Source organism: Catharus ustulatus, chromosome 3 (genome assembly GCF_009819885.2).
Source record: "Catharus ustulatus isolate bCatUst1 chromosome 3, bCatUst1.pri.v2, whole genome shotgun sequence".
NCBI lineage: Eukaryota > Metazoa > Chordata > Aves > Passeriformes > Turdidae > Catharus > Catharus ustulatus.
The window spans coordinates 13,373,351-13,399,225 of NC_046223.1; the positions used below are offsets into that span (position 1 = coordinate 13,373,351).

The 25,875-nt window shown below is 42.2% G+C and overlaps 1 protein-coding gene across 1 annotated transcript in view; it reads right to left on the bottom strand.

Annotated features, from left to right (window-relative positions):
* Positions 1 to 6,326: 6,326 nt before the first annotated feature.
* SYNDIG1 (synapse differentiation inducing 1) overlaps positions 6,327 to 25,875 on the bottom strand; it is a 47,943-nt gene continuing 28,394 nt past the window's right edge. The window contains exon 4 of the mRNA XM_033056712.1: positions 6,327 to 8,107. Coding sequence (XP_032912603.1) covers positions 7,949 to 8,107 — 159 coding nt within the window. The 3' untranslated portion in view covers positions 6,327 to 7,948. The remainder of the gene's footprint in view (positions 8,108 to 25,875) is intronic.

Here is a 25,875-nt window from a genome sequence, read left to right on the forward strand (position 1 = left end):
GGGCAATGGCCACTAGCCCCACTTGCCCCACATCTGGGTTACAATGGGAAAGGACACCTAAACCTTGGGGAACTTGAGTCTGGGACCTCAAAGAGAAAGGATTTCCTGGGAAGATACAGAGCTTATGAAGAACAGAGCCTACCTGGAGTTCAATAATCAAAAACTTTTGCAAGAAGACGTCTTCTGTTTGAGCACCAAAGCCATGAGCTCGTGAGTCACATGTGAGGAGCTCTGGAAGAAGACTTCTGCCCCTGGCCAGTTTTGGTTGGAAGGTGTGTGCATGATTTGAAAAGTGGTTGTTTTAGGTATTTTAAGGGTGCTGTGTGGCCATAGTTCCACTTTGACTGCATGGCAGAAAGCCACATAAGGTAACTCCTGGTGGACTGCTGGTAGGGGTGAAGCAGACAAAATGCTGGATGCACATTTGGCTTTTCCCAAGTCAAGAGCAGCAGGAATAGCCTGTAAGCCAGGAGAGCCTGGGAGCACCTGCTCTGAGTTTCTGAAGAGTGTTTTGCCAGGAGAAACATCTCCTTACATTCATCTCACCCCTGACCCACACCCAGGCCCACGTCTGCCCCAAATATCACTGAGGCGACAGGCAGCTTTGTGCCAGCCATCTGTGCAAGGTTGGGAAGTGGGAGTAAATCCTGCACATAGTCCTGCCTAGAGTTATCCTCATGGAGAGAGCTGTAGAGCTTAAAATGGTGTTCAGTAACAGCTTTTCTTGTTAAATATCCATCCAGAAAGAATTGTTCATACACACCTGGGAATGGTGAGTCCCATTTATCCAACTGTGAGCCCCTCTGCCTGATTTTGAAGAATTCCCCATTTTCCTGCTAGGGAGAAAAACCTAGAGAAAGAACTTTTTTTTCTCCTCCAAGAGTGGCAAGATCATACAGCTGAAAGTAGAAAATTGGTCCATATTGATACATTAACATTTTAATTTATGCATCTCACTGATATTATTCCATAATTAAATTATATTCCCATGGTGCATATAACATCAAGGTTATAGTAATACAAATAATTAGTAATTAACTCTAATAAGATCAGTTAGGAAATGCTAGATTCCAAATGAATAAGCTGACTAACAGTGTCTGTGGTGAGGAAAGCCAAGAAAGAAGGAAAAAAAGATAATTTGTGTTGATGGATATGGGAGGCAGTGAAAATAACAGGAAATCCATTTTCAAAAGAACTCCCCAGCCAATCAAAACAAGAATTCAGCCTTTAAACATGCTCTGGGCCATGGCCATGAGCCTACATCTCAGCTGTTAGAAGACATTCCACTCTGACCTCTCACACCCTGCCCTGGGTCCCTCCCAAATGCCTCTTACGATGTTTTGGTGCTGAACTAAAAGAAAGGCCAGAAGCAGATGCAGGGCACTTTCAGCCAACAGAACATTCCTCCCAGCTGACAACTCCTTGGAGATGACAAGTGATGATGGCACATCAGTATCTTCCTCAAAATGCCAGTGGCACATTGGCCTGGGAATTTAGGAATGGGCTCCTACAGAGTTGGTCCCACTAATCTCCAGGTAACTGCAAGGGGACTTAGGACAACTAACACAGGGAGAGAGCTTCTGTGCAGAAAAATGAAACATAAAAATCTGTGAATGAGACTTCCTGTCTAAGAGGTTAATACTGCAATCTTAGCAGTTTTTCTTGTCTCAAATCAGAAAAATACTGGTTTTTGCTTGTTCTCTCAAAAAAAACCCAATGTTTTTTACAGTTTGAGTTTGGATCTCTCAAACAAAATCAGTTAGAAAATTCAAGATATACTCTTGCCAGCTGAACTGCACTTGGACCAGTATCAAATATTTCAGAGAAATAATTTCAAATGAAAGTACCTGGTGTTGCATCTCTAAAACATCAGTGTTAAATATTCTGTGATTGTGAAAGGGTTTTGCTTTTTATTTTCTCAATTATAAAATGTTCTTGAAATGAACACTTGCCTGCAGCCAGTGTTTTTAAATGTTATTTTGTGATGAAAAAATGTTTTTAGCAAATACAAAACGATTGCTGCTGTGTGCCAAGTTAATGCAAACAGGTTCCTTCCTTTGAGGCCAGCAGGAAAAGAGAGGTGTGATAAATTGTGACACACTACAGAGTTGGTTGAAGTCAGTGATGACCAAGAAAAACCTGAAAAGTGCTTCCTGCTGATCCTGCACCTGTCTTGAGCAAAGGCTAACAACAAAATGATGTCTCAGATGAACCAAAGTGATTATTCAACCTTTTGTATCAACCATAAATGCTGACCAAATGTAACCAAGACCCTCATTAAGTGTTATTTGCCTATTTACTCTCACACCACTCAGAATGCAAATGAAGAGAAAGGAGGATATGCCTTACATGTATGACTTCTGTCCCCACCACCCAACCCATGACGTGCAGCTGTCATTCCCTTTGGGAAGGATTAAAAACTGTTGTATAAAAAAAGAGAGGGATTCACAGCAAAGCAAAAGAGAAGAGAAAAAGGGAAGAATAAAACAGGAGAAAAACACCTCTGCTTGCTCAGGATCAGTCAGTGGACTTTTTCTCTCTTCCTCTCACAAAGGGATACTTTTAGGTGAGATTTTTGCCTTCAACTGCATTGGAACAGAAATATTTTGCTGTATATATCTAATAAATCTCTGTTACTATACTTCTGTCCAGACATACTCTGTAGTTAGTGTGTTTATCACCAGCAACCTTGACCTGCTTTCCATTTGCTTCAATGAACCACATTATTTGTGAATCTGGGTTCTGGATGTTCTCACTGAATTCAGGCAGACCTATGGTATCAGCAAATCACAGTATGTATGAACCTGTCACCATGAAAGTTCTTGCTGAACAGGACCAAACTCATTGTGCTGAATTGGTAATAAATGCAAATAAATGGCCCAGCTGCACCCAGCCTCCCAGAGTTCTGAGTGCCACGAAGAAGGTTTATTTTGCCTCAGGTTTCTGTGTGCTTGACTCAACAGGTGGTTGCTTGAGGTTTTTTGGGGTTTTTTTGTTTGTTTGTTTGTTTGTTTTTGTTTTTTTTTAGTTTGATGTGTCAAAAATTCACTGTCTGCTTGAACATTACCAGTGAGAGTCCACATTTCAGGCTGTTTTCTGAAGTGCCACGGTTAGGTGTTATCTTAAAAGTCTTCTGTTTGTATGTAAGCATGTTCAGCCTTCAATGAGATGTTTTGGTTTGCTTACTCATGATTCAGTTTGGTGGATCACCACTGGTTACTGACAATTTAGTAATAATACAAGGTGCAGGTTCATTAAGCTGTTTTTGAAAGAAAATCTGTTCTAGTTAGCCTATAGTGGCTCGACTGAGCATTTATTTATATGTTGTGACCACTCTTGTCTCTTGAATATGTCTCAAATGAGTAGAAAATAATAAATGCACCAGGACTTTAGCAGGTCTTCTAAAAACATGATGGATAAACCAGTTCTAGGATGGAACAAAGAAATGTAGCCCCAGGCACTCAAAGGTTCTATAAACAGAACACCACCATCTGTAATCCTGGAGATTAAGAGAAGGCAGGATGACTCCAGAGAGGTGATAGATAACTTAGATGAGCTCTGAAGGTTTAGCTAAAAACAGAGATTAAATCCATGGCCAAGCTTGATCAAGGCCTGCCTCCCTAGGGCTGTGTCCTTTCCATTGTAACATCATGAGGAGATGCTGCTGAGGATGTGCCACCACCACTTCCATCACAGCCACCAGTTCGACCCCACCAAGTGTCAGCAAAATATGCACTGGGTAAAAGTAGAAAGGAGAAAAGAAGCAGCAAACAGCTGACTGAAAAATATAGCAGGGAAGCAGCAAACAGCTCTCACACCCTGCTGTCCCCTCTGCAGTGGATTATTGATCAGAATTGCTGTTATTTTTATTGCTGAAATTGCAGCCTGCTCCTTGATTAAGAACAAAATTGATTTCCCTTTCTCTTTCAGCATTTCACATATGCCTGTATGTGAGTGTGGATGTAGCAGACATATGTTGTGCTCACCACACAACCTTAAGCTTGTAACAGTGTTGGCAGCTCCTGCTCTCATTCCTTTGGCACTGCTGTGATCCTGATGTCTGCGGCACTGAGTCATGCCTCGATGTCTGGAGCAAAACCCAGTGTTCTTTTGTGCACAGGGGGAGCAGGACCATGTGCTTTGCTGACCTGACTGCCTGACCATGCTTTGTTGAGTGTGTCACTACAGCACTGTCTGTGAGCAAAGCTATGAAGCAGGAAAGGCTGGGTTGAAACTGAGTGATGGTGCAAGGTGCTGAAACGGGCTGGGTTGGTTTAATCAAGAAAACCGGCAATGTTCTTGCCACCCATCTTCACCTCTGCCTCCTGTCTTGGATTTGAAGCTCTCTAAGCCAAGAATAGCTATTTAGATTGCATCTTGCCCTGAAGAAATCTCTCAGGTGCAGCCTTTCTGCATATTGTCATTCTGTAGTCTTGCCTTGCTCAGAAAAGTCTAATGATCTCTGAGACTGGAGCCACATCCTCAGCAGACATGGCTTATTGTGCCCTAAGTGAGGATCCACCACTGGCTGGGGCTTTCAGCAGCCTGAGTGAATGTTCTCTGGTGTCTAAAACACAGGGCACTCTCTCTTTGTGCCCTCTCTCATATCCTCCGTACAATAAAGTTCATAGGCACTTAATTGCGTCACGTTTTTGTCTGCCTTTGACTTTCCTGTGCAAGTCGGCATTTCCCAAATTGTGAGAGATGTGTGGCAGCCAGCCCAGGGAAGGTGGGTGTCAGTCTCTGCTGTTCCAGCATTAGTGTACAGTGATGTTCCCAAGCTACACCCTCTTGTTTCCTCAGCATGGAGCTCTTGCAAGCTGGATCTGTGGTGGGAATTGCCTGGATGATGGGAGAAATTAATTTCGACTGAGCTACAGAAGTGCTCAAGGCTAGGAGATTCCCAAATGAAGGCACAAAAAAATCAATGGAGGTACAAGAGAGTTATGAAATCCTGTCAGATGAAAGATGCAATATTAGTCTCTGACCCAGCAAATTATTTGCTGAGTGTCTCTGTTCCCTGAACTGTGAGACTTTCACTAAGAAGGACAATTTTCTTCCCTCTCAGTGAGTCTCCAGTGCTCCTCATGTACCTTTTGAGGTTAATCCACAATGACATCCTACATTATACAATTAAGTTGGACCTTTTTGACCTTGGACTTTACAATTTGGGATTTCTCCTTGCAGCTGATCTTAGGTTTCACTACAGCTTGTCATCTGGTTAAAGACACCAGTGCCATTTCTTCAACACATCTTCATTGAAACAATATGGCAAAAAGGTCTCACTTCAGAAAGGCTACTCTCCTCTCTCTGGGATGGCAGAGATCTATTGTAAACTAAAGATGTCCCTGTATCCAAACACAGGGGCTCACTCCATATGGACCATTCCTGCTCTTCCCCAAGAATGAGGAGAAATGACCACGTGGGATAAACTGGTGCTTTCTCAGAGAGAGGAGGTGTTGGTGGCAGTTTCTAGTCTCCATGGCATTGATTTAGAGGATTTTAGATGCTTAGATGATTGCATCTGCTCTGCCAACCTGTTTACTGTTCACTGAGGGGTCTTGGGAACATGGAAAGCTGAACTCTCTGCCTTTGGAACGCTATTTTTAAACCTGGGTGCAAGGGCTTCTATGGCATTTTTAAGGCCACCCTTGTAGGAAAGTTTTTTCTAGCTCCAGAGTTGGCTTTTGCCTCTCAGGTTAGTATTCAGCCAGAACAATCAACAAAGATCGAAAGGCAGAGTCCTCAACCATAACGCTGGTTTTAAATTACATTACCATTATTTTCTTTGGGCTTACTTAATGACCTTACAGTACTTGTATTTGCTTTCTAATTTTTTTGAACTCCACGTAAATTTCAAACCAAGGCTAGGAATTACTTATTCCTTTCCCTTTATGCGAATAATCAGTGTTTTTTTATTCAATACCATGTACTCCAAAGCTCAGGCTTTATGAGAAAAACTTACTGATTTCCCACAAATCATGCCTGATACATAAGCAGAGGGGACTAGGAGCGCATTGCCAGTCTCCAGGCTTAGCTTGCAGCCTAACAATTTGCCATCCAATATAGATAGAATCCCTAGCCATGGCAGGGGGGTTAGATCTGAATGATTTTTAATCATTAATGTCCCAATGAAATAATTCTCTGGTTCTGTGAATGCAATGACAAAAACCTGTCAGTGACCATAACAGGGTTTTGGATCCATGGACATCATGACATGTCCCCACAAGCACCTATCAAGGTAGCTGGTGTGGGTATCCTGGGTCAAGTTTCACTCAGTCTAATGCATCACATCCACCCCCAAAAAATGTGACACAATGCACCAGTACCTTTATACCATGTGTTTTAATAAACCGTACCAGAAAAATAGGTTTGCATGTGTTTGTTCTCCGCTCCCCCCAAAACAAAAGAAATCAAATTCAAACCAAAGTAATGGAAACCTAAAACAAGGGGAAAAAACTGTCCCAGAGCAAAGATGGAACATGTACAGAGTTGGAAGAAAAGGTCTTTGATGACATCCTTGTTTAAAGAAACCACGTTTGTAAAACATGAGGCAGTTGAATAATAAAACAGTAATTGATTTGATTGGTTTTCCCCTCTCTGTGTGTGTATATATATGTAGCTACATATATATGTCTATGCTGCTACATCCTGGAATGGGATGAAATGGTAAGACAAAAAATAGTTCAGCGCAGGGAAATCTGTAAGACAAAAAAAAACAATTGAGTGTGGGGAGCAAGTAAAGAAGAAAATAAATGTATCACTTCAGTCAGTGAAGTAAGGACAATGTTCAATTCCCCTACAATTCACCACTTCTCTGCTTATTGGGGAACAGACTTGTCTCCATGGCTATGCTGTGTCCCTGATGCACAGCTGAGCTGTGAACTTCTGATCTGAGTAATATTCACTGGTCTGTGTATGAGCAGGATCCCAGAAATGTATGAAGCGTTCCTTTCTCTGGTTAATCTCCATGCTTTACCGTGATTTTTTTTTAATTTAAAACTTACTAGTATTTCAGTTTGCATTTTTCCCAGGTTTCTTGCACTGATTGCTGTGCAGGTCTCCACGGCAAGGTGGAGCAGCCAGATGAGCAATAATGCCACAGTAAGGTGCTGTTATCACAATGTGACTGGATGGAGGAGTTAATTTTACAACGGGTCTCACGTTACTTCAAAATTGCACTCTGTCTGCAGAGCTGTGTCATGCAGTCGTAACGTCAGCTGTTCTTCACTGAGTGGGCCTGTGGGGCATACCTTAATACAAAAACAAAAAAAGGAAATAAAAATGTTTTTAATTTCCTTTTCTCCTTCCACGGGAACCTACCCCCAACAAGAAAAGTAGGCAATACCACTCTATGCTGAAGTGTCTCATTCACTCTTAGGCAAGTTAGTCCTGCATTCATAAGACAAAACAAGCCATGTTCTTTCTCTGGTTTTTATATTGCTCTTTCAGAGAACCAGTTGCTATCCATGCTTTCCCAGATCTCTGTGCCGTGCTTAACAAGCAAATTAAGCACAAGCTCATGCTGGCTGCAAAGTTCAGGTGACCCAAGAAGGTATTAAGAGAAGGTATTAAGCTCAGTTTGCCAGATGCTTGTAAACACCATATTGAAAAGAAGGCAAAGGCAAAACACCCTTCTCCACACATTCCCCTTCTTACTTCCTTTTATTTTTTTTTTCATTTTTTCATTCTTTGTCTCTCTTTTGCTCTTTCTTTCCCTTTTTTGTACAGAGGTTGATGAAGATAAGCAAGACTTGTGCATCGCAAATGGTGGAACTTCCCCCAGCCCCTCCAGCTTCCCACCCTGCAACAATGCACAAGCCCATCTTATCCTGTATGTGCCCCCAGAAATTGTTTGTCTCTTTCTGGAAAAACACACAGTCCGATGTGCTGGGGACTTCTGCAGAGCAGGAGCCGGGTTGGGTGGTTCTTCCCCCTTTCCTGAGGCTCATAGATGGTTGTTCTTTGACAGGTAGGCAATAAGAGCCACAGCTACCCCGACGTAGATGCCAGTTCCGATTGTGATGGACAGGACAGCCAGGAAGAGAGCTCGCCGGGAGCTGGAGCTTGCGTGGTGGAAATCCCCCTTGGCTACTGCTTTGTTTGTCTGCAAGAGATACAAAACCAACAGAGCCAAATGTTTATTTGTTTTACCTGGAAATAAAGATGTGACTCTAATTTTTTGGCTAAACAGGACCCTGGGATGCAACAGCTTGAACTGGTTGGCAGTCAGACTTTTTTTATGTCAAGCAAGGTCATTTGCACAATTGAGATATTAATGGATCTCAGGATGCTGATGCATGGCAAAGGAGACTGGCATTTTTCTAGACCATGGTGTGGTATCAAGCAGGGACACCTGGCAGGCAGTAAGAGATCTGTCACCTACAAGACAGGTCTTTTATAAGCAAATGAGCTCCCTAAGTCCCAAGACAGTCTTTGTTCCCTCACTACAACGAGTGAGGAATCCTCAACACTTTAATTGTATGCCTCCACAAATGATCAATTTGCTGGGACACTTTCCTCTTCAGTGCCATCTACTACTCTAGTTTTGTCTGGGGTTTTTTTGTTTGTTTGTTTGCTTTGGTTTGGTTTTGTTTTGGTTTTGATTTTGGTTTGTTTGGGTTTTTTTGCTGAGACTGATTTATAGCAGCCAAATGACAAGTTTTCACACATTTAAAAAAAAACAAACAAAAACAACCCAAACAAAAATCACACTTCGGCCTTTCTGTCAATGACTTTGTTAGGAGAACTGTCTCTTCTCATTCATCAACCTAATTTTTTAAGCATAATGCTTTATGAATATTTCAGGCAGAAACAATATCAAACAACACAGACAAGGCTGCAGGCTGGAGTGAGCTGTTTCAAAACAGCAAGATGGAATTAACACAGGTTTACACACCTTCTGTCATGTCCTTTGGTTTAGGTGGGGAAGGCATCCTAACTCGCTTTGCAAAGCCTCTCAGCAGGGTAACCAAAGATTTCATTATCTTCTTGCATGGAATGACCAAAGACTCCAAAGAAGATCCCTTCTTAAAAAAATGCCAGGGCCCTTTGGGGTCATGTTAGGGTCTCTTAGAATTGTTGGCAAGGAAAGCAGAGAAACCTTTGGAAAGAGCCAGTCCTTCAGCTCCCCTCAGAGACTTTCCTCATGCACCCACTGTCCATCACAGAGCCAGTCCTGATATGGAAGTTTTCTGTTTACTGAAGTTGGACTGAGGTAAATGCCCAGAATATAACAGAACTTTTGGATAAACTGAGGTTCAATTCCCCAAAATGAAGGGAAAGTTTAAAAATGATAGAACATTTTCAAATTGGCATTTCTGAAATGTCCCTTTATGTAACGGAAAAATCTGAAACATTTGGGTTGACCTCTTTTAAATGAAACTTTTTAAAGTTTTACACCAGTATTTCTTCACCTAAAAATAGATGGCAAGTCAAGGGAAAAGAAACCATTAGTCAAAATGTCAAATAATCTGAAAACTTGACAGTATATCTTGATTGCTTCAATAGAAGAGGTTGGATTTACCAAAAATAATGAGTTGAAAGACCCAAAAGGATTCAGAAGGCTGGTTTTTCAAATACTAGTAGCCTTCTTCCTGAAAGGATCTTCAGCATAGCAACAAACCTGCTCAAAAAGAACAGAGTTTTTTTTCCTTGATGAACTCTTTGAGGACAGCCCTGACCTTTGTGAAAGGACTGGATCTATGGTGAAAATCCAGTTTCTTGTTAAAATGTTCACCCAGCCAAAACCAGATGTCTTGAATTAGTCACATGCTGCCACGAAGTTTTTGAATTATGCAGCTCCAGATATTATGATACAGAGTGATTTTGCTTGGGGAACACACCTATGCCTTCACAGAAATTCTAGTTTCCAACAAATTAACTAATCTGAGTGTATTTTTTTTTCTCTTAATGTTTCGCATATTTTGTGAGTTAGAAAAATTAAATCCCTCTTGCATGGAATTTTAACTGCAGACTGCATTGGTAAGGGCACATGGGAAACACAATCTTATAGTTCTCCTTTATTCCTGTCAGAAAGATTTGCATTGAGATGGAGAAATCAACCACACAGAAACCACCTTTCATCTGTGAAAGAGTAGTCTGAAGGAATTTGCTAAGTAATAAGAAAATTCTTTGATTTTTAAAAATTTCTTTGATAATTTCTGTGTAATTTTCTAATATGAAAATTACGATTTTCTGCAAGTTTAAGCTGAAAGAATCTGAAAATACTTACCAAACAAAATGCAACTTAGGCCAAAAGTAATAGTTTAGCATATAGCAAATAATGAGCAAATAATGAACAGTTTTTCTTTTTTTTTTCCCCAGGAATCAGCTCTTTGGTGGTTTTGATAACTTTGAGAAAGCCTCCTGGTTTTGGGACTAATCAAACCATCCCATTTCATACCTGACACAAAGAAATTACATCCTGCTGAGTTTTCCATGAGAGATATCTGCACTTTGGCAAAATCCATGAAGTCAAGAAATGTCTTGTGTAGATCAGAGAGCCAAATCACACCCAGACACAACAGATTTTCCACAGCTTTTTCAGCAACATCTGTTTCAGAGAACAGTGTAGCCAGGGCTGGTACAAGAATGAAGACCCAAATGCTCTACCAACATGAGTTTAATTCACTACAGACTTATCAAACTACATGCCTCAATAACAAGTGTTTCGACCTTTTTCTAATGTGCCTGAAAGTTGCTGCAAAAGTTAGTGCACTTCCTGATTAAAACTGTGTTATCTGTGGAGTTTTAAAGTACCTTTGTCCACTCACTTCTTCCCTTCCCTGGCAAGGCTGTGGCTGGCAGCCAGATAATGAATATAACAATTTAATGAGCCTGTGGATAGGAGCAGGGGGCACAGGCTGTGATGAAGCTACGAGGCTGAAAACAGGGATTTTTGCAAATACCAGCCATCAACCAATCTTCTCTTTAGAGGCTTTGGAAATAAGTCAGAAAAGTGAGGAGGGGTGGGGGAAGAAGCAGAAAGAAGATCTGGAAGGACTGTCTTCTGTTTAAAAAAAAAAATACATGTGTTTTTAAGAAACACTTTCAAGGAACTTCCCCCAGAGGTTCAAGTTGAGCTTCTGCAGGCCATATTCAGGATGTCTTTGGGCTGCACATTCTATAGGCAGAGAGAAGATGAATAATGTACCACACTGCAAGGCTAAAACATTCTGCTGCACCCCACAGTGACTCATGTATCATACTGTCAAAATACCTTCTGGTATGAGGTATCTGGGAACAAGGGACACACTAATCACAATTATTAATCCTGCTTCCTCTCCCTGAGGCTGGAGAGCAGGATTGGCTCCATGCAGGACGAGAAGAGATTATCCTGACCCCTTTGGTCAGGTGGTGAAAGGATTTCTTTTCACTTAATGGGAGCAAGGAGCCAGAAAGGCCAGGGATGCCCAGGCTCCATGCAGCCACTGTCCAGATTCTGAGTTTTACTTTTTCAAGTGACATGCAAGAAAAACGGTACAAAGTGAGGAGTAGCTCATACAGACAATGCTCCTGCTCCTGTATCATCTATCTTTCTTCTAGTCACTCTGTCTCCTCTTTTTAACTTGCCTAAACTTGTACTTCTGCTGATCTCCTATTTTTGGGCAGCAATTCCACCTTCAGGCTTGCACCACTTATTTCCACTGATGGTTAGAAAAAGACACCAGTGTCTTTGCTAAAGACATGGATGGGTAAAGGGTGAAGTCAGGATCTGGCTCTGAACCTTGACAGTGCCAACAGGGAGGTGCCAGTCAGCTGGTGAAAGCATGGGGCTGACAGACACTCAGCACAGGGATTTGGATATGGCAGAATGGTTTTCATTCCTGAGGAGAGCATCAAAGGGACTATGAAGTCCAACCAAACAGCTCCACAGGCAGAAATTATAAATTAAATAAAGGACAAATTATTCTTTGCTCTGCCACATGTTTGAAAATTTCATTATGCCCACGGTATAATGGAAAGTTCAGCCTGTGGTGGCAAAGAGCTCTTCCAGAAGTTTCTGTAATTTCTGCTGGAAGGATGACCCAGGGAATGGACATGAGTCTCAAACAGACCTTCTCCACCTGGAACACACTGAGGAAACAATGGGGAGCAGGTGTCACCTGAAATGCAGGTACTTCCAAACAGATCCAAAGTTTAAGTCCCTCTGTAGTTTAATCTGAACTTTCTTCATCCAGCCTTTCAAGTGGCATTTCCTGCACTGTGAGCAGGTCCTTCTTTTCCCTGCCATATCATGTTAACTTCCAGCGTTTACCATTTCCTGCCAAACTCCTGAACAGTGATGTGGCAGGCGAAAAGCAGAGGCATAAGAAATGGTACTTCTATGGCCACCAAATTAAATTACGCTGTGTCAGAGAAGGAGGTATACTGGGAACAGTATTTATCTCTGGAAATCTATGAAAGGTTCAAGAGAATAAAGTGTGAAGCAGGGAGTGAGGGTGTAAATGAAGACCAGCATGAGTCTGTCTCTTTTTCATGTTTAACTTTCATAAAATCTGTGTTTCAGCCATTGGACCATTTTGGTATCAAAGTATTCTGCTGGAATTTGAAAATACGGCATAGGCAAAGACATTATTCATTCACATGGCTGGTGTTGCCCGTGGCATTTGGTTGTGTCTTTGAGTAGAGATAAAACTATAAATGTCCAGTGAAAATTCAACACTAGGAAAAAGAGCACAGTAATGGGAACAGCCGGCATAAAAGACTTGAATGAGCAGAATGCAGAGAGATGTTTTTAGACAAGCTCCACAGCAACAGCTGTTCATTTGATTGCACTGGAGAGAATGAGACCTCAGCTTGAGATACAAAGGCAGTTCTCTTTCCCTGGCATATACAGGAATTTGGATTTTTATGGTAAAGAAGATGATTTCGCCCTTCCACTTTTCTTCTAGCACTCAAGCAGATGTTTTGTGATGAAGGAGAAGAAAATTTGGAAAAGATGACAGGTGGGAAGCCCAGTTTACACATGCAAATTAAGAGCCTTACAAGTCCTTGCTGCTGTGTAAAGTTTTGGCAAGGTGCTATTCACAATCTGCTTATACACAAATATGCCTGGAGAACATCTCTGTTTCACAAGGAAAAGCAGGGCTTTTAGAACCCTGGGATGGCTTTGTTAGGGCTCTGCTGAAGGCCTTGCTAGAGGGAGGTTTTGGGGAAAGCTGCATTCATCTCTTTCTACCTCTAACTTGTTACGTAAGGTTGATGTAGAGTGTAGAGAGCAGATTCTCTTTGTCCTGATCCAAACCTGCCCTACTGCTTCTCCGTGCAGTATGTCCACAGCACCAATGACAGGGAATCAGCCCTGGGGGTTGTTTTGGGTTTTTTTGGGTTTTTTTTTGTTTTTGGTTTTTTTTTTGTTTTTTGTTTTTGTTTTTGTTTTTTAATTGCAATTGCTGTTGTTCCTTCTATCTGTCTCTGGTCCTCTTCCACATGTCAGTGTGTACTTTACATTCATAACAATGTCTCTTCCCTCCAGCATGAGTCACACAGCCCGGGAAAGAGTGGAGGATGCTGCTCAGTGCTGCCAGAGAAGATCTTAGTCCTCAGTCCTCACCTCCCACTCTTGGAACAGGCAAGAATGATAGGAGTTTCTGCCTTGGGCACCCTGAGCCACATTTTGGGGAAGAACAAGGTGAAGAAAACAGGCGCAGTTTTAAGAGCATCTCTGGAGTGGTTCCTTCTCCTGACAGGAAGAGATTCAGTCAGAGAATTAGTTCATCAGTTTCCTCACCCACAGGTATCCCTCCAGAGCTGAAACTAAATCCCTGGGAATTATAAAGTCCCCTACCATATTAATGATTTTTGAGATAAGACTAAGAACTGCTCAGGTAAGATTCACTCATTTGTTGATCACAGTAGCTTTCCCAGCTACTTTTTCTGGTCTTACAACCACCCATGATTTCCCCGTGTGTAATCTGTGTCACACTGTCTATCTACTCCCAATTCCATGAGTTGAGGACTTTCAGAACAGCACTTTCTGAACTGCTACTGGCAGAACCTACTATCATTAGGAGAGTTTGTTTTCACCAGCACAAGTGGTGGGTACCACAGTAGTTATACAGAACTGTCCCTGGAAGGCTGTTCCTGGGAGTACCATCTGCCAAACCAGCCTGCAAAGTCTGCAGCTCCTCTGATCCTCATGGATGTGGCTTCATTTTTCTATGAAGGAGATCCATCCTGAGCTATTTCCATGAGAAACATTTTGTAATTTGATATGTTAACTCTAAGGGTAAGAAGCTACAAGGCACTGAGGACTCTGCAGCACCTGACAGTGAATGTGAGGTAACTTACTCATCTTCCTTTGTTTACCTTGTACGAACTCAGCTTTTCAAAAGAGACACCACAAATCAAATTATGAAGATTATCTCTTTCATAGGAAAGCTTTTTCCCCTTTCCATTCCTCTACTTTCTCAAAATCCACGAAACCCCAACAATGGGGAAAAAACCCCAAATCTCCACTTTTTTCTTATATTACATGTTTGTTTTCTTTAAAACTTAATCCTCTTTCTCCCTCTCTCCTGGAGACACAGCATAAGTGATGCAAATGATGTTAGCAGACAGGCACAAGGAGCTTCATGACTGGAGGGGTGATTGACAGGGATCAATAACCATACTCCATAGGTTGTGTTTAGTGGGATAGGAGAAAAAAAGCCTGACAAACAAATAGTGAGAAAAACCTGTTCTTGGGTTCCCAGCACTTTTAATTCATCAGAAAAAAAAAAAAAAAGCTAAGGGCAAGGAGAACCACAGGCTGTGAGTGTTTTAACTATCTCTTCATTAGGCCAGAATGTTCAGTCAATTCTCTTTATAACTGGAGAGAACACCAGATAATTTAAGAGCCTGATGATCCTGCAGCACTCTTGCAAGGCAAACAACTCCAACAGGGATACATCCCACTTAGACTCCTGTCTGAATTAACATTAGCAGACTGCCTTCAATTTCCCTCTGGCCAGGTGTGAGGACATAATGCAGTTCCCTGTCTCCCAGCACTGTCAAGACCACAGAAGAAACTTGCCATAAGTCACTACAGGCAGCCGAAATTTGTCACAAAAAGGTGCTAATTTCAGGCCTGAGGATGTGTCTGATTAGGACAAAACTTACCCCTGTGGCATGATGTCAGAAAGGAAGCACTGCTGGTACATATATCACCTTAAACGATGGGAATGGCATCTGTGCTCCATGGATACACAGAACCTGGACTGTGAAAAGGTGGAATCCCCACAAAAACAACTCCCTGGGACCCTCCCCCTCACCAAGAAGGGTGAAGAAGGACCAACAGGATGCTTCTGGATCCACAGGTGGTGATTACCTTTTGCTTGGTCTCTCTCACTCCCTCCTCTTTTCTATTTCTTTCTATCTCTCTACATCACATTTAGTATTAATTAAAATCTGTATTATTGACTTTGGCATGTGGTATTATTTGCACATTAACTCAAGCAGGGGCATCTCTCATCTGGTGGATCATAACACTAGGAAAAGCTGGAAACTTTGTCCAAAAGTCTGAGACCAAATTCTCCTTTGGATACAATGGAAGAATTAAAGTTTTTTCCAAAGTGGCTACAAAATGGAACTCAAAATCACATCGGTTCTGAGATTGCAAGATCCTCTAGAGATAAATCTTTTTACACAACTCTGTGTCTTTTACACACTTCTCACTGGAAAAATCCTGCAAGGAAAGGAGCATCAGCAAACTCAGGCTTCTGCAAGGTATGTAGATTCCACTGAACTTTTATTTTAACATCAATTACAGAGAAATCTGACTAAATCACAGGGTCACTAGGATACAAAGTGTCTACACAAAATATTTGCTGGTTTAATTGCATTGCTTTAAGATGCAAATCATTTTACACTGAGCTTTTCTTATCAGCCAGCTCTGCCATAAATCACTTTGCAGGGTGTGAACAAGGCTCTTCTTCCTTGCAAAGAAGGACTTTGGTGTAAGGAGCTTTACTAATGTGTGCCAAGAAAAAAGACTCAGTTAATCTGGATCTGGTGTTACAAGGATGCATATGACATAGTAGGAAACACTGAGGATAGATGATGACAGAGAGGAAACAAATAGCAGGAAGCCCTAAATTCAACCCCAGAAAACTCCTGGTGGTCTGAAGTCCCCAGGGCAAGCAGGAAGTGCCAAGCTTGGAACCACAAAGCCCAGTCCACACCAAAAAAAAGTAGGATCTCAGGAGCTTAAGTTCCTTCTGTTCACATCCACAACCATTCCCTAACAGGAGCAGCACCTGCCTGCTCTCAGAGTCAGCATTTTCCTGCCTCCTGACTTTGGCTTCCAGCCAGCCAGCAGCAGCAAGCCCAGCTGAGTGTCAGGAAATCTGTGTTCCAGGTGTCACAAAGCTCTGGGATTCCCTCTGAGCAGCGACAGAAAATAACCCTGGACAAAACTGTCTCTTTCTTGCAGACACTTAGGTGTTGTGTTTTTTTCATTCAAAAAAATTTAATGTGTTACCTTTCTCTTCTGATTAATATGATTAAAACTTCCCATATAAAACAAAATATCTGGAGTTCATCAATTAACTTGATTGCATTAAAAATACAGCTGTGACATTCCAGAAGATAAAAACGCAAAAGGAAAGTTTTAAAAGTTCCAGAGAAGAATTCAAAAGAAGATGCAGATTTTTATTTTTTTTTTAAGTCTAACTCTACTTAAGATTATTCAGAGATAAAGGTAAGGTACTGAGAAAAAAAATTCTTTTCTTTCCAATCAAGAGCAGAAAACACAGTAAAAAAAATATTGACCATAAATGTATACCATCAGAATTATTTTTAAATTATGGAAAGTAATTTTAGCAGTTTCTATACATAATTTTGAACTATTTCTTGCTCCTTCTGAACTTTTCTGTGTGTTTATATATATATATATATACATTAATTAAAAGTTTGTTTACAACTGAAAAAAAGTATTCATTTTGTTCTGTTTGAAAATGTATTGATAAAGTATTTCCAAAATATTTTAAGACACCTTCTGATACAATAAATTTCTCAAAGAAACTCTATATATATATACACACATATATACACATATATACATAGTCTTAACAAATCAACAATAATTTGTTGCATAAATTCCTATTTGAGGGATTAAGCATTCAATTTTTAATTGCTTTTCAGTAGTCAACATGTTTCTTCTGCATAAATGTGATCCTACTGAGGAATCACTCCTCTTGCTGAGTCTGGGAGGTATAAGTGAATAAACTCATGGGAAGAGATGTTGTGGACCTAGGGGATATTTTGTCTCTGCTGCTGACTGCAGACTTGAGGATGTACTTTGGAAAACACAGTGCTGAGAAGGGAGACACGAAGGAAATTATTCCTGTCCAGGATGCTCATTCTAGTAAGTGCATTACTTATTGTGATCACTGCAGTACAAAGAAAATACCTGGCATCCTTCCTGCCTAGTCTGCAAAACCATCCTTGGATGAGGAAAGAATTAGGAGAAAAAACTGTTCCATAAGGCAGGCACCATACCTGGACACCATTAGCATCTACCAGTGCCAGTAGCACCGGCTGAAGAAACTGGAGCACATGTTCTGGAATCTGTGGATTCAACTCCGTATTCAGTACAGGAAGACTCAACAAGATCCCACTTTTCATAATGGGAAAAGTTCACAGCTGATCTGGAGCAATTAATTGCTATGTGTCAGCACCGTGTTGGCATGGAAATGGAAGGTCTAACCTCGTGTTAAGCTGTCAGCACCCTGAAATCACTGCTCTGCCTTTTCTATGACTCAGCAACTGCAAGACAAGAACTCCATGTTCTCCAGCAGAAACACATCCCAGAGCTGTCATGCCAGCAGATACCAGCCCCTAATCTCTTGTAAACAAAAGCCTTCCCTCCTACAGCTGCAGTACTTAGAGGCAGGCACTGCTGGGTTTCAATGGGCAGGGTTTGCACGAATGTGGGTGTCATTCAAGCAGATTTATCTCTTCCCCCACAGAAGAGGTGAGTTGTAGGTGTGCAGAAGATAGTCTGGTGTGCAGCAGCACCAAGGGCCAGCCTGGACTGCACAGTGAGCAGGGCAGAAAACTGGTGATAAATCAGGGCAGGTCTCCAGAAAAGATGCTGTTGAAGAGTGAGTCACCTGCCTGAGTACAAAGAACAGCTTCTTCCAACAGATTGCCTCCATCACAGGGAGACCAGAGAGACCCTCCAAGTGCAGGGCAATAAAAAGAGTAAATGAGGGAGCCCTGCAGGTCCTGAAGCACAGAGCTGCTGGTTTAAGGTCTGTGATTTCAAGAGTATCTCACTAATGTGCCTCCATCATGCGTGAGTCAGCTTCTATTCTTGACCTCAGGGAGACAGTTTACTTTCTCTTTACTTTCTCTCGAGGCATGGATCTCCAAGAATTCTCTAACTCCAGTGCTCTTTTTGTCCAGCATCTCAGCAATACCTGCTGTAACCACTCCATGATAATGTTTTCTCCATGCAGCCTTGCTCCCTGAATCTCCTATTGCCATACTAACAGAAAGGAGTAGGATGGAGTAGTGCTGCAGCACTTCCTACATTGGCACTCTGGGACCACTTCATTGTTGTCTTCCAGTGCCCTAAGTCAGAATACTTGCTGCTTTGATCATAGCTGATGGATAAAAGAGGCCATCCCAGGGGTCTCTCCTCCCTTTAACAAACTGCTCCACAGGAGTAGGGTTTTTCCTCAGTGGAAACCCATTAGCACACAAACATAAGTCCTCATTGCCCAACAGGGAGAGCAGAGATTGCTAACAGGGATCTTTTTTCATGCCTCTGAGTAGTCATCAACAACCTGTTCAAATTTTTTAATATAAAATTATACCAGTGTATACAAAAAAAAACCCCATGAAGTTTGCTTCTTTTCTCTTTCCCTCTCATTCTTTTGCATACATATAGGAAGTGTCTCCTCATCTGTGATTTAATTGGCCTGGATTCAAAAGAAATTAATAACAGGAATCAAGAGCTCTGCTCTCCAGCCAGGAGAAGGAAATACCCTTCCACACGTAAGTAAGTCCCTTTATTTGGGCTGTCTCATGTCCAAGATCACTCCATCACATATAGGCACGTACTTTTCCTAACAGTGATCACATGCCAAACTACCACAGCAAAAATGCCCATCTATCAGCTGAGACGCTGAAAGTACACGAGCCGTGGGCTCTATCTCAGCTTGGGGAAGGCTGGAAACCAGTGTGCCTTACAGCACACTGACAGCTCACAGGATACACATCTTGGATTTACTTGTGCCAGGGTCCTCCCAAGACCTCAGCCAGCTGGGAACAGATGGAAGGGGCAGTCAATGCCAAGCTGCTTTTAAAATCTGCCTCCTGTGTGGGTTCCTAAGTAAGAGCAGATTAGAGAAGGTGGATCTGCCCTGCCTCTGGGGACCAATTTCTCAGAAGTTGTTCAGAGTGATTTTTACCTCCTGTGGAGATAAACACACCCATCTGATTCACTCAGTTGCAGTTTTACACAAAAGGCTAGGGAATATGGTGTGCCCCATCTACAGGTGGCAGCAAGTTAAGCAAGGTGAGAGTCTGGATGCAAAGGTATAAACAGTGTGGATGCTGAAGTATTTTCCACAGTGCAGACATGGAGCTACAAAAGGAGATTTACTCAGTGAGTCCCAAAACCTGGGACTCACATCCTGGTCTGATGTAACTGTTGCATTTGTCCATCAGAGAATTTCAGCAGGAAGACGTGCAAGGGGGAAAAGATTTGATTATTAATTATTACAGAGTTTGCTTGTTCGCTTCTCCTTCCCTGTCTTTCCCTGTCGTGTCTCTGCTTCACTGGGCTAATACATGTTTCATAACTGAAATACATCTTCCCCGAAAATATTTCACTGAAATATTAATGAACAACAGTTTTAATTATTTGCTCAGTGCTTAATGACTTCATAGCCACTACTCTGCCAGAGGCCTAAAGCTGCCTGCCTCAGTGACCAGCATTTTCCCATTGTCGCCTTCTTCTCCCTCTCTGTGTCTCACTTTTTTAAAATTGTAAGTCCTCAGGGATGAGCTGGAGCATTTTTCTTAGTATTTCCAAGGTCTTTGATTTGTAGAGCTCCTAGGAAAATAGGGACCCTTTTCCTGGACAGGTGCTGATGGCAATTCAAGAGACACAGATGTTACCAAGAGCATCTTAGTGACACAAATTTAACTGTCCTCACTTCTCTTTTCCATTGGAAAATAGCAGAAGGTCCCAATACTTCTTGGAACAGAATGCAAATGTTATTACAGTGTGGCCCTCTGAATCCCCCTGAAGCCTTCCCATTCAGAGAGGAGGTTCTCACAGTGGCAAGGATGCCAACACCAGAAACACTCTAAGGTAAAGATATATTACACTGGTAATCACATTTCTATGTCCCTCTACAGAAAAACTGTCTGCTGCTGGAAGAGATATTTCCTTGTTGCAAAAGTAGTTATTCCTGCTCATTTGGAGTGACTTCTTGGTTTCTTGTGCCAACAATAGCATCATAAGTAAAATGTGCAGAGATAGGAAACCACTCTCCCAGCTCTGCCACTCCTGATGGCACGGGTACTGCAGGACTCTGTTCCTGACTCCCTCAGCAAATGTCTTGGTGACATCTCCAGCCTGATGCTGAGACAAATCTAAGACATGATCTGTGGTGTCTGCATGCAGGGGGCTGAAGAAAAATATCCAATTGATTATACCCTTTCAGGGAATGTCCAGAGACATCTGGGATGATGGGGAAGGAGTGGATTTCCAGGAAAGGAGAGGTTTTGAAGCCAGAAGGCCTCCTGACATCTTTGGTGGGTGGTGTGGAACAGCCACAGCTGCTGGTGATTGTGGCAGCCCTGAGAAGCAGGGCAGATTGGCAGTGCTGTACACTAAAGTCCTGTGTGGGACTCCAGAGTGGGCTGGATGTGGTGCTTCATCTCTTCTCTGTGCTGTCTCCCCTCTTGGGCAAGACTACAGATTAAAGCTTCCTTATCCAGCTCAGTACTAGGCAACATGCCAAAGAGCACTGGGAAGAGGAAAATGGATGACAAGGAGAAAGATAAGAGGCCCTGCTGCAATGAAGAGTCAAGAATAAATATTTGAGAACTCAAGCAGCAAGTTAAAGTGGCCTTTAACTTCTTTGGAATTTGAAATTTATTGTCATTTGTATGTTTTATTCAAAAATCTCTTCTTGGAAATTCAACAAAATGTAAAGGTCTTCACAACACAGAATGGGCTGGCAAGGGTGCTTTGATTCAGAAAGGCATTGAAAATTTGGTCAGATCTGGCTTTTACTCCATTCTACAGGAACGTTCCCAAACCCATGAGAATGCCAGCACTGAGCCTTTCTCTGCAGCACCAGAGGCCCGTGGCAGGTGCGTTATCCTGCCTTTGCCTTGATCTTGATTAACTGACCTACGTTTGGAGCCAAACAATTTTTGTGAAGAACTGAAAAAACTGCAAGAGCAGTTGAAGGAGTGGCACCGTTCCTGCCAGTGTCAGCTGCTGCCCATGAGGAATGGAGGTGCCATTTGTGTTTTGCAAATGGGCTTGAGCTGCAGCTCTTCTCACTGCTGAGCTTCTCTTGAAACTTTCTGCAACAGCTTCTTTGCAGCCACCCACGCAGAGAATGACACGCTCCCAGGGCTGCATGGGGAACTTAGCAACACTTCTCTGCTAGAAAGACATGCAGGTAGCAACAGCAGCCAGATTGGAGGCACCTCTCAGCAGCTCTCCTCCCCACCTTCCACTCCACAACTGCAAGAACACTCTCACGCCTTGTCAGGGGTCTTGCTTCAAAGAATATGATCAGCCCTTGGCATCCATCATTTCAGAGTGCAAGCTCAGGTGCAAAGCAAGATCTCAGCTGACACAGCAGGGCCAAGGACAGCTTTGGGTCCCCCCGGCCCCAGACTTGAGCCTGGGTGGCCTGCCCTTCCTGTGGTTGGTATTCCACCATGAATGGGTGGCAATGAAGCTCTTCAGAGCAAGGCCACATGGTGATGAGGCACAACTGCAGCTGGGAGAGATGTGGTAAAGCACCAGCCTAACCTGCACAGGGGTTTGTCCATGTCCTTAGTGTGCAGTGGCATCGAGAGAGTTTCTCAATTCCTCCCATGAACACAGAGGTGAAGACATCTCCCCACAGCAAAGGCAGAGGCTGAACCAATGTGCACCAACTCTTTTAAGAGGTCTGGATAAGTGTGGCTCAAAAGACCTGTAGAATTCCCCATTGTGGATTCTTCTGAGAGACAGCAGAAGTGAGATATCCTTGTGGGATAACAAAAGGAAAAAAAAAAATCAAGAATTTTGAGGAAGAGAACAGAAAGGCAGACTTTGCATTTCTAGCAGTTGTTACAGACCTCGGTGGGACAGACCTGAGGTGGTCCAAGCACAGAACACCTCCAGACAAGTTTGTTTCTGTGGCTCTGTTTCATGAAACAAAATCCAGTGGTCATGCTACTTTGTTGGTACTGAAGTAAAGATTGACTAGAATATTCTCATGACAGATGTCTTGCTATGAATCCTTGGAAATCTCATCTCACCTCATGCTGCCATGCTTGGAGGAGAGGCCACTCTCTGGGATACAAAAAGGCTCAAGATCACTGCTTGCTCCATTAGCAGTACTGCTGTTCCTCAACAAGTCTGAGCCTAAAAAATGAGCCTGCATAACATCAAAGAAGGACACTTGACGGGATAGTAAGTTTTCATCAGTGGGAAGCATACCCTGGGAAGTCTAAAAAGGAAAGTACTAAGCTACTTCCTCAAAACAGCCATCTAGTCTTCAAGGAAGGTTGCCATGGAAAAAGAACAATTTCGAGATCTCAAATTCCTTTTGTTTGTTTTGTTACTTTGTTCATTCCTTTGTGCATTGAAGATCCCAGTAGAGCCATCAGATCTGCCTTCTGAAATTTGGAGCAACCTTCCAGAGAGGGGTGCTTTGAAAGCAGCTGTTTGCTTGCATGATCTGGTTGAAGAGGATGTCAAAACAATGTGCAGGATACAGAACTGGCAAAAGAGGGTGATTAAAATAGCTGTGACTGCTGGCAGAGCACGGACTAAAAGTGCTCCTGTTTTAAGTGGATAAGTTTCAACGGAGGAAATAGCTGTCAGCTGACATAGATATACAGCCCCAGCATCCCAGGAATACTGAACCCAGAGGGAATTTTTCACAGCCCTTTCTTCACCAGCAAACTTGCAAGGCAGAACCTGAGATTTATTCTGGCTGAGAATTTTTTCTCCATGTGTTTTATGTTTGTTTGCCTGTACCATGACATTTGACAGAACCGGACCGCTCCCTGTGAAAATTTTCTTGGGGATGTGTAGAACTCTTTGGAGAACAGGGAAATATTTTGGTTCCAAGTCTCTGCGGTACTGTGGCTCAAAGCTCCATCAGGATGCTCCATGGCCAGGGAGCTCCAGGATGCTCCTGCAGGGACTCCTAGCACCACTAAAGAACACAAATGAAAACCAGGACAGCAATTCTGTACAGAGACGTGGAGTCTTTTAGCTGCAAACTTGGGTTTCCTTTCATTTTTCTTTGAATAGTGTGTTCTCATTGAGGTGTTGTTTGTTGTGTTTGAGTTCTTTTTTTCTGCAGGGAGGGGAAAAAAAGAAAGCATTCTGCTTTTGTCAAACCCTTTTTGATGGCTGAAAATGCGCCTCTTAGAATGAATTTTTAACTATTCTTATATATTCACTTTAGGTTTACTGAGTATTAAGAAGCCCCTGAAAGTCGTCTTCCTGCTGGAGGACACTACTGATTGTCTTCAGAGCATTAGGGGGTTAATAAAATAAAGCACAAAATAACTAAATATCAGTCTAAAAATACGCAGACTTGATCTCTGCAACCCTAAAAAGCAGTAGGGTCACTATCTAGGAAACTCACCAAAATATTATAAACATGACCTCAGACCAAGTGAACACAAACACAACACAAATTGCTGTGACAGAGATCTCCTGTGACTTCACCAGCTGAAGGACACAAAAGTTGCATGAAGAAGTGAGAAATCATACAAAATGGACATTATACCTGAAAGCAAAGGAAGCATACAATGTTTCATGGATATCAAGAATAATTCAGAAATAACTAGTCTGGAGTCTTGATCTGTCCCATTACTCAGAAACAAAGTATAGACCTTAAGTAGAAAATTAAATCCTAGAGCTTTAAATGCACCCATTTATGGGAAATGGAGACCTCTTATCTCATAACACAGGTTTTCCAGAGCTGCAGAGTGATTTCTAATCACCAGTCCCACCTCTTTCCCATTTCTTCATAAAACAGCACAGAAATGTCAGAACTGGAATATGATCCTAAGATTTTTGAAGTCTGGAAAGACTTCTTAGGTTGAAAAATGAGTTGGTTTTTTTTCTCCTGTTGAAGGAGAAATAAATGGTGGGAGAAAAGAGGCTCAAGGTATTTGCTGCCTTGAAATAATATTGGCATTACGTTTTCTAATAAAGGTGGCTAGGAGAACACAGACAGGACAGTACTCACCAACCCCAAGATCTGTAAAAAAAGATCATTGGGAAAAGACTGCAAATGCATCAGATATCAAAGTAGCCAGTAAACTAATTTAAGAAGAAGACTGATTGCTGCTGTGTGAAATTAAAAATTACTATGCCTTTTTCCCTACTGAAGTTAGACACATGGAAGAGGCGTGTTAATAAATCAGTTCTGGTGCATAGCAAACAGGCATAAGGAAAAGTAATTAGAAGCTTGAAGACATCTTCATCTGTGTCTATAAAAGCTGCAAAACCATTCCTGGCTGTTTATCTAAACCTTTTGTCCATCTCTGCCCCGGTGAAGTGATATTGCATTTCACCTTCTTTACCTCTAGAAAGCTTTTTCTGAAATCAAACCCATCTCACTGGATGGAGAGCGTTTTAGTCATCCTGAAGTGTGTGTGGAGAAGAATATAAATACTTCCTGTCTTTCCCATGCTTGGAGAACATTTCTGAATTTCTCCCTATTTAGCTCTTCTCCAGCCTTTTCCCCTGCTTTGCTCTTGCAGTATCAAGGAGCCATAGCTGCCCTTCAGACATTTAATTTAATGATGCTGGTAACTGTGTCACACAATAGAAGTGTAGGCAAAAGAAAGAAGGAAGAGATAGCACAGGCAGAGATGTATTGTGCTATATTTTATGTCAGGACCAGAAGGCATTTTATTACACGATTTTTTTCTTTGCAGCTCCCAGCAGAGCAGCGTGTACACAGATCAGGCTGTAAACTCATACAGTGCAGTCTGTATAAATCACAAATATAAAGCCATGTAATATTCTCTCATGGTGATCCAGCACCATCAGCCCTGTCAAAGCCAGGGGGAGGGGAGGGAGGGGTATCATTGATTTTGGTGGCATCTTTGCAGAGATAAGAGAAGAATGAAGAGGGGGCACAGCTAGCGGAAGCGACCAAGGGTACCGAGCATTCCCAATACAAGACCAATATATCCCGAATTTAGGGAGTCTTGCTCAAGAAATTTTACAAGACCATAACAAAATGGGTTTAAGACCTCAAGACTAGTTGGGATTTTGCTCCAGAAATAAGATCCCTGCTCCTAACTGTACAAAAATGCCCCTTCAACATACATCCTGACACTCGAGGAAGCAGATTCAATGGCTGTGAAAGATGCTGTTTGAAGATATTTCACTAGGGGAAAAAAAAAACTGTTTTGTGAACTAATGAGAAGCCTTTGCAGCTGAAATGATCAGTTGCACATAATTTCATGTCAAGAGACATTTGCCTCCTGAGAGCCATAATGATGGAGTCCAACTGGGTATTGGTAGCATTATCCTTTGCTGGTAGGCGTAGAAATATTTTCCTCAGGCACACAGGCTGTAGGCTAATGATCCTTCCTCACTGGGGCTCAGAGGCAGTGACCTCTCCCAGAGATCCCTGTCACACACAGCTAATCAGGGAAGTCAGAGAA